The 13,180-nt window shown below is 38.7% G+C and overlaps 1 protein-coding gene across 1 annotated transcript; it reads right to left on the bottom strand.

Annotated features, from left to right (window-relative positions):
* Positions 1-5,863: 5,863 nt before the first annotated feature.
* Positions 5,864-12,960, bottom strand: LOC141592468 (kinesin-like protein KIN-7B). The gene is made up of 15 exons (XM_074413152.1): positions 12,659-12,960; positions 11,587-11,837; positions 11,394-11,483; positions 11,202-11,302; positions 10,509-10,622; positions 10,341-10,422; positions 10,101-10,168; positions 9,768-9,827; positions 9,555-9,679; positions 9,065-9,263; positions 8,780-8,917; positions 8,481-8,570; positions 7,521-8,396; positions 6,571-6,875; positions 5,864-6,338 (listed from the first exon to the last, which is right to left on the bottom strand). The coding sequence occupies exons 2-15, from the start codon at positions 11,816-11,818 to the stop codon at positions 6,014-6,016; spliced, it is 2,805 nt and encodes a 934-aa protein (XP_074269253.1). The 5' UTR covers positions 11,819-11,837; positions 12,659-12,960; the 3' UTR covers positions 5,864-6,013.
* Between the last annotated feature and the right edge of the window lie 220 nt (positions 12,961-13,180).

The raw sequence follows: 13,180 nt of genomic DNA, 5'->3' as shown, positions 1-13,180 counted from the left end.
TTTAGAAGGAGAGTGATCACTCCCAGTAAAGCGGACAAAATAATCATGTTGCTGTTTGATAAGCCTATCAAGCTCTTGTAAAATGTTAACGGGATCCGCAAGGCAATTACGAAAGATTACATTGTTTCTATGTCTCCAGATGGAAAAAGGGAGGAGAGAAAATTTCAGTCCTGTGCCAGCTAATTCCGATTCTGTTCGGGTTAAATATCTGAAGAAATTTTGAAACCATGAAAGAAAGGGTAAGTTGGATACCTGATCAGTTCGAATACCAAGAGAGCTAGCAAACCAGACATGTTTAATTACATCGCAGTCACGGAAAAGATGTGCCATGTTTTCAGAAGCCAGATGACAAAAGCAACAAGAAGGGTTAACACACAAGCCCCTTCTTAAAAGAGCGTCAGCTGTTGGTACAATTTGATGAGCGATTTTCCAAAGAAAAATCTTGATATGAGGCTGACATGGGAGTTTCCAGATCAACTTCCAGTTGAAATCAGAACATCTATTCAAAGTAGAAGAGGATGCAAGTTGGTTTTTTCCCAGAAGAAACGAGTAACCAGAGCAAGTCGAGTACAATCCATCTTCCGTAAATTTACAATAAATATAATCATCCGTAGGTTGATGAGGAATCTCTAAGGAGCAAATACTATTTGCGGATGATTTTGTAAAAACTTGGAAAATTACCTTATTGTTCCAGTGGGTCGAATCTAATAAAATATCTTCAAAAGAGAAGGTTTGAGGCGGCATCTGCGATTTAAAAGATGGTTTATTACCCAAAATCCATGCGTCATTCTTAAGATCAATTGATTTTCCATTTCCAAATTTCCACGCAATACCATCACGGAGTAAATAAGTAGTCTTAACAACACCTTTCCAAGCAAAAGACGCTGCTGAATATTTGGAGATGTTGCCTGGGACAGGAAAATCTTTATGATATTTGGAGCGAAGAACTTTGGAAACAAGTAAAGACGGGTGCTGGTGACATCGCCAAAAGTTTTTTGATAATAGAGCTTGACTAGCAATTCTTGCATTTTTTAATCCAAGACCACCATCCGACTTGGGAAGCTGCAGCTGCTCAAATGGCAACCAATTCTGGGCATTTTTATTATGAGATTTCTTCCACCAGAAAATATCAATCAGGTAGTTAATTTTCGATGTGATATTCTGAGAGATTGGAAGAACAGAGGCGACAAAAGCAACTGATGCCAAGAGAATGTAATTAATAAGAATCAGCTTAGCAGCTTGTGAAAAATTTGAAGGCCCCCAAGATAAAATCTTAGTTGAAATCTTGTCCAAGAGAAACTGAAAAGCAGATGTTTTCCTTCTACCCAAATCAACTGGGATGCCTAGATAAAGACCGAAGTTCTGTTTTGGTTGAACTTGTAAAGTATCCAGAATATGCTCCTTAAAGTCGGATGAAGTATTGGGACTGACCTGGATATAAGATTTTTGATGATTAATCATTTGGCCCGAAATAGAGCTGAAGTTATTCAAAATGCTTCTCAGAGATTCACAACTGGCAGATGTAAGACGGAGGCACAAGAGCGAGTCATCAGCATATAAAAGATGAGAGATAGCAGGGCTCTGCCGTGAGAGTTTGATGCCCTCAATAAGACCATTGGTTTCAGCTTTGGTAATCATTAGAGAAAGAATTTCCATGCATAAGATGAACAGGTAAGGGGAAATTGGGTCACCCTGTCTCAACCCGCATTGAGGGAATATCCGACCGGAAGGGGTGCCATTAATAAGGACTTGCAACGAAACTGTTTTGACGCAGGCTTTGATAAGCTTTCTGAAAACCTTTGGGAATCCAAAACGCTTCAGAACTTTGAACAAGAATGGCCAGGATACTCTATCAAAAGCTTTGTTCATATCAAGCTTAATAGCGCCATAACAACGCGTACCTCTTTTGCGTTGGTTAATGTATGTCATAATTTCGTGGCCAAGTAAACCCCAATCACTAATTAAACGTCCAGGAATAAAGGCATTTTGATTTTGGCCAATAATAGAATTCACGACCTTTCTGAGCCTTAGAGCAATACATTTTGAGGCAGCTCTGTAGATGACATTACAAAGGCTAATAGGCCGGAATTGAGAAACCATCTCAGGTAGGTCGACCTTCGGAATAAGAACCACAAGAGTATTGTTCCAAGCAGAATGGAGCTGGCCATAGTTTAAAAAAGAGAGAACAGAGGAGGTAATATCATCTTTGATAAGCTCCCAATAAAGATGGTAAAAGCGCGGTTGAGAAAGATAAGTTTGCTGAAACTCATCAAGCTGAGGAATATGCAATTCTTCAAGCAAAGAGGAAGGGTTTGATTGAGTAGAAGCACTAAAAAGATTAATGAAGTAAGAATTAACCAACTGAGAAAGTTCTGATTCAGACGAGGTCCAGTTACCCAAATCATTTTTCAAGGCAATAATCCGAAGACGCTTCTGGCAAGATTTAGCTCGGTTAAAAAAATAAGAAGTTGGGAGTCCATCATTGAAATTGAACTCGGATTTCGCTCGTTGTTTCCAGAAGGAGTGCTGAATATAAACATCTTGTTCAAAAGAATTAATATCCTTAATATAATTGAGAGCAGAGATGTTATCTTGTGCATGTGAAGCTGATACCGATAATTCTTTGGATATAGAGCTCCAGTCAATCATAAATTTCCGACGATTTTGAATGACCCATTGCAAAATACCAGTCCTTATATTATTGAGTTTCAGAGAGACTAAGGCTGTGACAGGACCAATGGTAGCAGAATTCCAAATGGAGAAAACCAGACTTTGAATATCTGGATGATCAAGACACCAGTTGTCTACACGATAGGTTCTTTTTGGTTTCTTGTTTTGGGCATCCGTAGATAGCACAATAGGGGCATGATCCGATAGAAAAATATTGAGATTTTGTATATGAGCATTCGAAAAAGAAAGAAGCCAATCTTGAGATGCATAACCACGGTCAAGGCGTTCCAAAATTAAACTAGAAGAGTCTCTCTTGTTTGCCCAAGTAAATTGAGGGCGTGAGAAAGGAAGCTCAGTGAGCGGGATATTAATGCGCCAATCCAAAAAAGATTTCTAGCCTGTAATGTTGGGAGAGCCTCCAAGTTTATCAGAATGATGTTCTTGAAATCGCCAATGATGCAGAGAGGAGAATAAGAAGAACATCGAGCTTTCATAGATTGCCAAAAGCTCGATCTGGACTCATGAGACGATTCACCATACAGAAAGATAGCGTACCATACATTATCATTACCGCGATTTACAACTTTACAAAGGATGAAGTGAGGATCCGTTACAAGAGGCAAAATATCGGATCTGTCATCCCATAGCAAAAGTAACCCACCACTCAGACCAACCGTATCAGAACCGCAAAAATGATGCATGTTGAGAGAAGTAGTTTTAAACACACTATCCGCTACTGAACATTTAGTTTCTTGAAGGAAAACTACAGATATATCATAATAGCGTACGGACCAACGTAAATACGGAATGATAGGGGCGTCCATACAACCTAAACCCCTAACATTCCAAGAGAACATCTTCATCGACCTATCGGTGGCAGAGGCGGGCCTGCCACAACCCAAAATTGTGTAGAACTTGCATGAGCATTCTGAGCAGAGGAGCGAGAATTCCCCCAAGAATCTGCAAGGTAAGAGCAAATCTTTAGTCGCTTGTTCGGGATAGAAGAAACAAAGCCACGAGATGTTTCCTCATCAGAAAACGCTGCAAATTTTCTTTTACGCGAAACAGAGTTCAGAGCACAAGAAGTATAAGATTCATCAGAAGCAGAAGAGGAATGCGCAAAAGATTCACGAGAACTTGGGCTAGAAATATCATTAAGAAAAGCTGCAACTCCAAACGCAGATGTCGGAGAAATAGAGGAGGGCATGGAATCATATTCATCCGCGAGATAATCAGCATTAGACAAAGATAGAGAAGGGGTTACATCACGGGATAAGGAGCCCATATCTAGGTGAGATTGGACCGACCAAGTTTGGTCCAACATCCTGTGATCGCTGGGAAAATCAATATTAGGAACCACAGAATCTCCAGGAGTGGACAGAGGCATGTCAGCAGAAGCAGCACTAAAACCAGTAGGAGAAAAGTTATGCAAATGTAAAGTAGGCTCTGAAATAACCTGACGAGGTGGGATGAGGTTATTATGAGGTTGAGCCACAGGAGAGTCCGAGAAGCTTAAAAACCCAAGAGAGGGATCATCTGATGGGTCAGGGGCGCGCACATGAAAAACCCTTTGAATATCACCATTAGGAATACTACCAGAAGTAGTATGCGGAGCAAAAAGAGCATTCCCCATGATCAAATTAGGTTCATGGGTATCATGGGCATCATGTCGCGGATCAGCTTGAGTAGAGTGTCCCGTTTGTCCTGCCAAATTAGCCCCAAAAGCTGGAGGGGAGGGTTGGTGCCCGGAATTGGAATCAGAAGACGAAGAAGTAGAATAAAAACCGAAGAGCGAAGATGACGAAGACGAAGAATTACCAAGAACATCAGGAAAATTATTAACCGAATTAACCACAGTATTGATATTTGAGAACGATGATGGAAGACCTCTAATAATCTTCGTATAGAGAGGAGACAAGTGCGGTCCGTATACCACCTGGAAACCAGAAAGATGAAGATCAGAAAGTCGTCTGTCAATTTTAGCTGTAGCACGAGCGATGTTCAGATTACAGAAAGAGTTTTTATGACCCACTGTACCACATCTGCGACAAAATCGAAAAACACCTTCATAACCAAAAGAAACCCAGTGAATTCTGTCATCATTAAGAGGAATGTAACAACCCGGGATAAGAGGTTGAGAGAGGTCGACCCAAACACGAGCTTTGACAAAAGGCCGAGGGGGAAGGCCAGGCCCAATATCCTCTTCTTCAACAACTTCTCCCATATGTTGCAGAAGATGGGCAGCCACAGAAGGGTGAAGATACTGAACCGGCAGGCCATGTACTCTAACCCAAAGAGGAACGGTGGTAAAGTTCATATCTTCAAGCACGGAATCCCAAGTCATCTTTCGGAGGACCAACAGACTTCCTTCTATATTCAAACAGCGAAGCCGACTAAAAAGTTCAAAGTCAGCAGGGTGAGTGAATTCGAAAATGAAGTACGGATACATAACGTGTATCTTAGCGACTTCATGAGTGGTCCAAGACAAATTAATATAATGCTGGATCCTTTCTAGATGAAAGCGTCTTTGGTCGACAAAAAGTCCAGCTAAAGTGAGATTGAAATTAATATAAGTAAGATTGACACGGATGTTCATCGGTAGATTTATTAAAGGACCAGCTTGGTAAGGTAGAGCCATGGTAAAAATTAACACAGAAAAAGGTTGGTGAAGGCTAAAAAAACAGAGAAAGAAAGGATAAACAAGGTGAAATTTAAACGGTGGAAGAGGTGGAAAGGCTGATGAAGAGGTGAAGAGGTGAAAAAAGAGATAAGGTGTCAGACAAATGAGTGGTGTAGGATGAAAAACAGAAAAGAAAAGCTATCAAGTAATAAAAGAGGGGATAAGTTTGAGAGAAGGGTTAAAGATGAGAAAAACAAAACGACAAAAGAAGCTGTGTGGAAGGCTGTAAATTAAAAGGTTGTTTATGAATTAAAAAGGAAACTCTCCGTAGAGAGAGAACTCTCATTATTTGAGAGAATTGATGGTTACGACTAGGGGGAATATGTATGACTCTGGATTATAAGGTTTGATATTCATTTCTAATACGGATTGCAAAAGTACAACTTCCTTGTCTTGATATTTGAAGTCGAGTAGCTACTAGTGAGCTAGCTACACACTTGATCTTAGCCAAAAGGCCGAGAAAGGTATTACTTGTGAGCTCAAATCATGGAAGCGAAACGTACATCACCAAGAGCTCAAATATCATCTGGTAATATCTTGGTGTTAAGGCGGCTTCTTTTAACAACATTGTCAACAGTTAATTTCTGACCTAATGATTCTACCTTTGATGACTCTCAGATTAACACTGACAATTAATATACACAGAAATACATAGCAAAGGATTTACAGATGTAACAGGTTTGAAATCAAGTTCCAGCCCATCCATTTCTTCTCGCACGGGGATCTGAAGTTCAACTCGAACATCTCTCTGGTAATTTGCTCCCCAGATTCACAGAACCCGACTAGTTTTCCGACAATCTCCGCGCTCTCTTGAATATGCTGCAAGTTGTGCGGGTCTGTCCAAAGTTTATTCACCAAATGCAATCTCCTTTGTTTACCCTCTGCTGGAATTTCCCATTTTCTGTATAACATCTCCCTTTCCTCCGGGGCCAGTTTTGAGCTAACCCTCTTCGCCAAGTAATCTCGTTCTTGTTTAAGCGCCTTAATGCTGCATTAATAAAGAGTTACTAAGATGGTATCTAAAGCTTCTAAAACAGATTACTTGATGGGTTGCATCAACTTGAGTAAAACAATAGTACTGTGTAAATTCAGACGCGACAAAACCCAATCCGAAATGACTTCAACAAATAACAAAAACATTAATAGACATGTCTCAGAATCATTGACCAGACCCATACCCAATGAACTGATTCCAATTATAAGATCTAGATGTAATATACCTTGATGCAACATAGCTGGCGGGTTCATCACTGAGTAGTGCAGGGCTTGCATTTCCGAGATCTGACAAGTGTTGTTCTAACCATGTTAGCCTTCTGAGCTCAACTTCCATGTATATTTGATCAGCAGGATCGCCCTTGAACAGCAGGTAAAATTGTGAGCGGTGAACTAGAGAGACGTGGCACAAATGCCATAACATGACTATTTGCCTTCTTTGTTCCTTAAACATTAGCATCCAAGAGAAAGGAGATTGATCTACTGGGTCTTGTACACTGGTTCTTGGCTCACCACCTTCCAATTCTAGTACCTGGTTTCCGCACAACACACAGGTATAAGAGGAAATCCTTCAAGCAATTTTATACTGTGCATAAAAGCACCATAAAAGGCAACTATTTAACTATTTACTTTTAACTGGTTTCCACAATACTGTGAATGACATCCGTTTGTGCAAGTTCTTGGCTTCTACGAGTTCGAATGACTCCACAAGTGTGAAAACTTTTAACTATTTACTTGTTTCTTAGCCTTTCTGACAGCTGATTCTTCATGAATCTAGCTGTTGTATAAATAAAGAACACATTATTTTCTTTTACCTATAAGCTTATTAATGAGGTCAAAGGGATAACAGAGACCGATGCAAGAGTACAAAGTTGTCCCAGCGCCAAGAGCGAAAACCAAATGCATAGACCACTCCGAACAAGAAAAGCTAAACGGAAATAGACATTAAAATAATCAAATTGAATAAAAATAAAAGCCCATTTTCAAAATCTCACCCAACCATTATTTATTTATTTTTTGCTTAGGATGCAACATCAACTCTTGCAATTTAGGATAAGACTCATGATTACACTATCTAACAGCCTGAAGTGAATTAATATATCAATTCTTGCAGAAGTCAGATTTTTAATGAAGGGAATGGGAGGCAACAAAAGCTGAGTTGCATAATAATTCTCACCTGACAAACCAGAAGTTGCTTTTGATATTGAAGCTTGGCAACTCTTTCCTTAAGTTCACTTACATAAGCTCTGATATTACGAGCACTCTCCTCGAGTGCATTATTAAACTTTTGCTGCATTTTCTTAACATTAAATGAGGATGCGGATTTTTCTCGAACAGGAGTATTCTCCCTGGAGGAAATTGAACTCGCAATAGGAATACTTCTGCACGAATTTGTCAAACTATCACTGTTTGGCCCTGAACTCTTATGTTCTGCAATCGTATTCCCAATCGAAGAAAGGGGAGAACACGGAGCCCTTATAAAGTTTGACATGTTCGGGCTGTTACTGAGATTGAAGGGTATCCCCTTCTTCCTCTTAGAATGCGTCTTTGATTCTCTGGCATCTTCACTGTTTGCAAAAGTAGAAACCAGTCTATCAACAGAATTCTGGACATTCTCAAGTTTCTTTTCCAAAGATTCAATTGTTTGCCCCTGTGAATCTAATCTTTCAATTTCATCCTTCAGGTTGGCTCCATCTCTCAAAACAATGTCTTCGGGTATGGAATTTAATACTTGCATGTTTTTAATCTCAGAAAGTAATTTTGCCACATTTTCTGCTGCATCTTGTGTCCCCAACCTGTTACAAGCAACTTCCTTTTGCAGAACATCAAGAGCTTTGTTGGCTTCTTCACCAAGTTGTCTTTGAAGCATTTCAAGTTTCCGTATTTCTTGCACCAGAAGTGTAGGGTCTGTGGAAGTAACAGACTGCCTAAGCAGCGACTGTCTTCTGGCTTTATTTCCCTCCGGCGTTTCAGAGGCATTGCCTAAGACAGCATCCGTTGTATAATCAAGACACTTCCTTACTTGATGAGATGGGCTGGATTTGTTTACTCCCTAAAAAAATCATGTTGGGTAAGCAACAGGATGGCAACTCAGCCAAAAACGAATGAAACTGTAAATTTAAATGCTCATTGATACCCTCTGTTCCTTGCGTCCACTTCTTTCCAGCTCAAGCTGCGACTGTGCAAGATCTCTTTGGCGTTTGGCCTCTTTCACTTCTCTCTCCAACTAGACATGTTACAAAACCTTAATTAGTCAATGCTTTAAAAAATAACCTTTCCCTCGATGCACTACAGCAGAATAGGCTTAGCAAATTCCAAATAATTACCAAAACCAATGGCCTATCTTAGATAGTGATTCTTTTTCTCATAGTAAAAGATAAAAAAGGAAAAAAAAATAATAAAAAAGATTCAGTGTATTAATACTGAGAGGCATACCGTCTGGATTTTCTTATTTTTCTCAACAAGCAATGCACTTAAAGAGGAGGCTGGTACAGGTTCTGGACTTCGCAGCTCTGCTTCTAATCTGGCAACTTCCTGTTGTAAATGCTTCACTAACTGTTGGTCTGAAACAACCTGATCATAGAATAACATTTGCTATTTAGATAAAGCCCTTACAATCACATAGCAGTGTACAGAACACCCACATATACTGACATTAAGATGATACAAAGTTCTACTCTCTGAAAATACTTCGCTCCATCACATAGAAGAATATCGTACCACATTCACTCGAGCAGTGTTTGTAACTTCCTTTGCGCTAGTTGCAAACAATAGCGTATTGCGGGATTGTTCAACATGACTCAATGCAGGGCTGAGAGTACAGATAATCGCAGTGCGTGCATTTCCCCCAAGTGAGGTCTGCAATATTCGTGTGAGCTTTGATTCTCTGTAGGGTATATGACCAGTTCTTTTTCCGGCGCTGGATTAGAAAAGAGAAAGAGCAAGATAAAGAAACCAATCAGTGCACTGCAATTACAAAAATTTGCGTAATAAGTGTGCGCTTTAAATGTGATAAACTACATCACGACTACATTAATGAATCTCAACTCTCAAGCTTGATGAAAGATTGCATCCTTTTTCAATGACGAGAAATGTAGATGTAAATGTGTATGTCAATGTTTTACAAAGCACAGAATTCTATCATAGCATGTCCAGGCTGCATCCTTCATGAGTTGGGCACAGGACAATTTCGGCTACTGCAAACACTAACCTCAGTTTTCTAATAACTTGTGTGAGTGTCAACAGACTTCGATTGATATGACTTCCTTCCTTCAATCTTAGACCAGCACTCTTCGTTTGAGAGGCACGCTCACTCCCAGCTAGGTCAACAAGATTCTGCAATATTTCGTGTCATTTTAATTTAACATGTTTCAGCTCCTACAGTCCAATGACATAAATTAGAAAGAAAGAGGGAGAGAAGTACCAGGCTTGCAATGAAGGACTTTACACGACCTGAACTTCCCTTGAGGCGACTCTCAATGGTCTACATTAGAAAAAAGTAGGGCCAAAAGGTTGGATCAGAATGTTATTTAATAAAAAATCACAGACAATATGAAACAGTGTAACATATAGGTTCGAAGGCATGCAAGAAGTTTAGCTTCTTATACCACAGTGCCTTTACCTTTCCTTCCTATTTACAACCCAAAATGTGTTTCATTGTGTTCCCAAAACTTTATTCAGTAAGTCAAGAGGGGAACAGAATATAAATTTTATCATTCATAGATTACACAAAATAAAATCCAGAGGAGAATATTACCAGTCTTACTATCTGATGTGATCTTGAACTTTTATCATTCAGAGCGGTTTCCCCTACTTGTCTTTGAGCTGAAAAAAACAAGAGCACAATCGAATACACATCAGTTATGTTACACACAGACAAGGTATGCAGTGTTACCAAAGATGCAGAATATGAGTTCAAATATGAGTTCAAATTTGAAGCATAGAAAATGACTACCATTCCTAAGTAGCACAATACAGATGGAACTGAGATACACACCTTCACAGACACTGATTAGGTGCTTCAAATGCTGGCTGTCTTTTACAACCTCTTCGACAAGCTTCTCAATAATGGTTCCTTTCTGCAACCAGAAAATTGCTCTCTTATTTGGATGCAGATGGGATATGATAATACATTGCTTACTTGTATGATTGCATCACCAAATACCTCTGGGTCATCTAAAAGCCGAAGTGGACCAGAACTGCGGTTCAAAAGATCTGCCACAGTCTCGTTATAGATTTCCAATGCAGAAATTTTTAGGACAAAATCCCTTTGCGGGTTCTGCAGACAACATACAATAGAGAAAACATAAGCATTCCAATCCAATATACATCACTTGAGCTATCATACCACGTTACAGATCTGTCTCGTTATAGATTTCCAATGCAGAAATTTTTAGGACAAAATCCCTTTGCGGGTTCTGCAGACAACATACAATAGAGAAAACATAAGCATTCCAATCCAATATACATCACTTGAGCTATCATACCACGTTACAAGTCGAGCAAGGGACCATTTACGCAGTCCTACCTGGCTACCTCCTATCCCAGTTTAATTGTTCTCTTTTGACTGGTAAATGTTAATTTCTCCAAATATATGTTGATGTAGGATGTAGAGATTGACTAGTTTGATTCACGCAATCAAATATCTTCATATTCTCATTTGAATTTTGAAAAGAGTTGTATCCACTATGCATTATGAGAAGAAACAGATCAATTCTGACCCACCATTAAGTAAAATGGGACAATATGAATGAGATGGAGGTGATAATATGAAAACAAGTGAAACATTAGTTTATACTCTGATTGAGAAGAGAAATTAACAACATTAACTGTGAAAAATAACAACATTGAAGCTTACATTTCTCATATGCTCAAAGATGTCCTCGATGGCAAGTTCTGTTATCCCTCTCATGGTATATGTTTTACCACTGCTAGTCTGCCCATAAGCAAAAATTGTTGCTGCAAGAAAACTAACTCAGTTTCAAGATTGTATACATAACTCTACCATGGAAAAGATAACATAATCTATCATTAAGGCGTGTTAGTATACCGTTGATTCCTGTTAGAGCAGATAAAGCGACATCCTTTGCCCCTTCTTTATACACCTTTGTTGTTCCAGAATTTTGACCAAAAACTCTATCTGCCTCAAAGGAACAGTTTACAAGTCAACCTAACCATAAACCATCTATGTAAACTTGTATTATTTACTCATATTTCCAATAAATACGTGTTCGTTGCCATACCAAAGGTAAATGACGAAGAGGGTTTTTCATCACTTGGATTCTTGAACACTACAGTATGATCATCAGGGCATTCCCAGGAAATTAAATCATACCCAGCCAATTCCCTTGTACTCAATGGCCTAACTCGAACCGTGACCAGTATTTTCTCCTCCCGGACCCTGGTCCCCCCTGGCGTAGTCGTATGGGTTGTCCGGATCTTAGCCAATGGGGTAACAGGCTCCCTTATACTCATCCTCCAAACTCAGATACCACTGCAGAAATCCAAGCATTTCGACAAACATGTGACATTAATCCACTAATTGGGAACAAATAACAAAATAATGTTCATGATCACTGGATTCATGAAATTAATTAAACCCGGAATCATGATTACTACTTTGAGGCTTTATACTTCAAAACTACAACTATTTCTCCTACATTCTTATCCAAAATGATGATCAGAGATTTGGGTCTTTCATTGAGGAAGGAATGGACTATACTACAGTAATTTAGCATCTTTCTAAAAATATTCAATCTTTGACTAATCATTTCGTGTGGTGATTCACAGGCCGTCAAATGAATTTGAGAGGTGTGTTTTAGAAAGATTGAAAATTTCGTTACTACTGATTTAGAAAGATTTTCAGACCCCCAAAATTTTTTAACCAGTTCTGAGAATCTTTTGAACTCGCTTAATCAACGGCTCGGAATAACTCATACACAGCAAAAGGTACATTCTTTATGTTAACAAATTAAATGGGTACATGAAATTAATCAGACAAGATACAATCTTTCCCTAATTTGGTACTCCCACCGTCCCAATCATTTGTTTACCTTCGATTAAAATACCCCTTACAAATAATAATAAAAAAAAAGTAAACAAATGATTGACACGAAAAGAATACTAACATTTGTGCTAAACGATCCAATGATAATGATTCGAACATTTATCATTTGAAATAATAACAATCTAGGGTTTGTAAACAGTGTAGAATCAAGAAATGAGCAACAATCTAACTTAAACCCAAAAAGGAAAACTGAATATTTAACTAAGATAATAATCATATGTTGCTAAATTAGGATTAGCAAAAATCACCTGAAAAGTATGGAATTTATTTTTGTTGTTGTTGCAGTGTGAATCAAAATAATATTCCTAAATAGGGATGAATATAATTGCTGAATTCTTGGTATTATTCCCTTAAACAAGAATCAAAATGAGGGAAATTTAGGAAAGTAAATGAAAAATGAAAATAATAGATGCGAATTTGTCGAGAATGTAAAATATTGGAGATAGAAAGAGACAAAGTTAACGGCTACTTTCTTCTACTTTTAATTTTCGTTGGCGGTGGTGTTGATTCGGTTACTTGAAATGAGAAAATTGAATAATTGGAAGGCCATAAAAATTGTCCACGATTTAGGGGTGTACGAGACTCGACAAAAGCCGACTCGATATGAGCAACTCGATCCGAACCGCCTAAAATTTGATCCAATCCGTAAACATCAACGACGTTTTCATTGCAAAAGACGTCGACTACCCCTACTCTCTCACTAACAAACTAACTTTCCTCTCTAATTCAAAAAAACCCAAACAATTAAAAACCAACCACCAACAACAACA

The sequence above is a fragment of the Silene latifolia genome, chromosome 7 (genome assembly GCF_048544455.1).
Source record: "Silene latifolia isolate original U9 population chromosome 7, ASM4854445v1, whole genome shotgun sequence".
Taxonomy (NCBI): Eukaryota; Viridiplantae; Streptophyta; class Magnoliopsida; order Caryophyllales; family Caryophyllaceae; genus Silene; species Silene latifolia.
Note: the sequence above shows the minus strand (reverse complement) of the source record. Positions and strands in the feature narration are given on the sequence as shown.

What these genes read in the sequence shown, in the direction of transcription:
- LOC141592468 (XM_074413152.1), bottom strand. Translation starts at nt 11,818, where the DNA reads ATGAGTATAAGGGAGCCTGTTACCCCATTGGCTAAGATCCGGACAACC. An exon ending in ACACTGCTCGAGTGAATGTG is followed by an intron (nt 8,918 to 9,064) that starts GTACGATATTCT and finishes TTCTATGATCAG; the next exon opens with GTTGTTTCAGACCAACAGTT. An exon ending in GTGGACGCAAGGAACAGAGG is followed by an intron (nt 8,397 to 8,480) that starts GTATCAATGAGC and finishes TGATTTTTTTAG; the next exon opens with GGAGTAAACAAATCCAGCCC.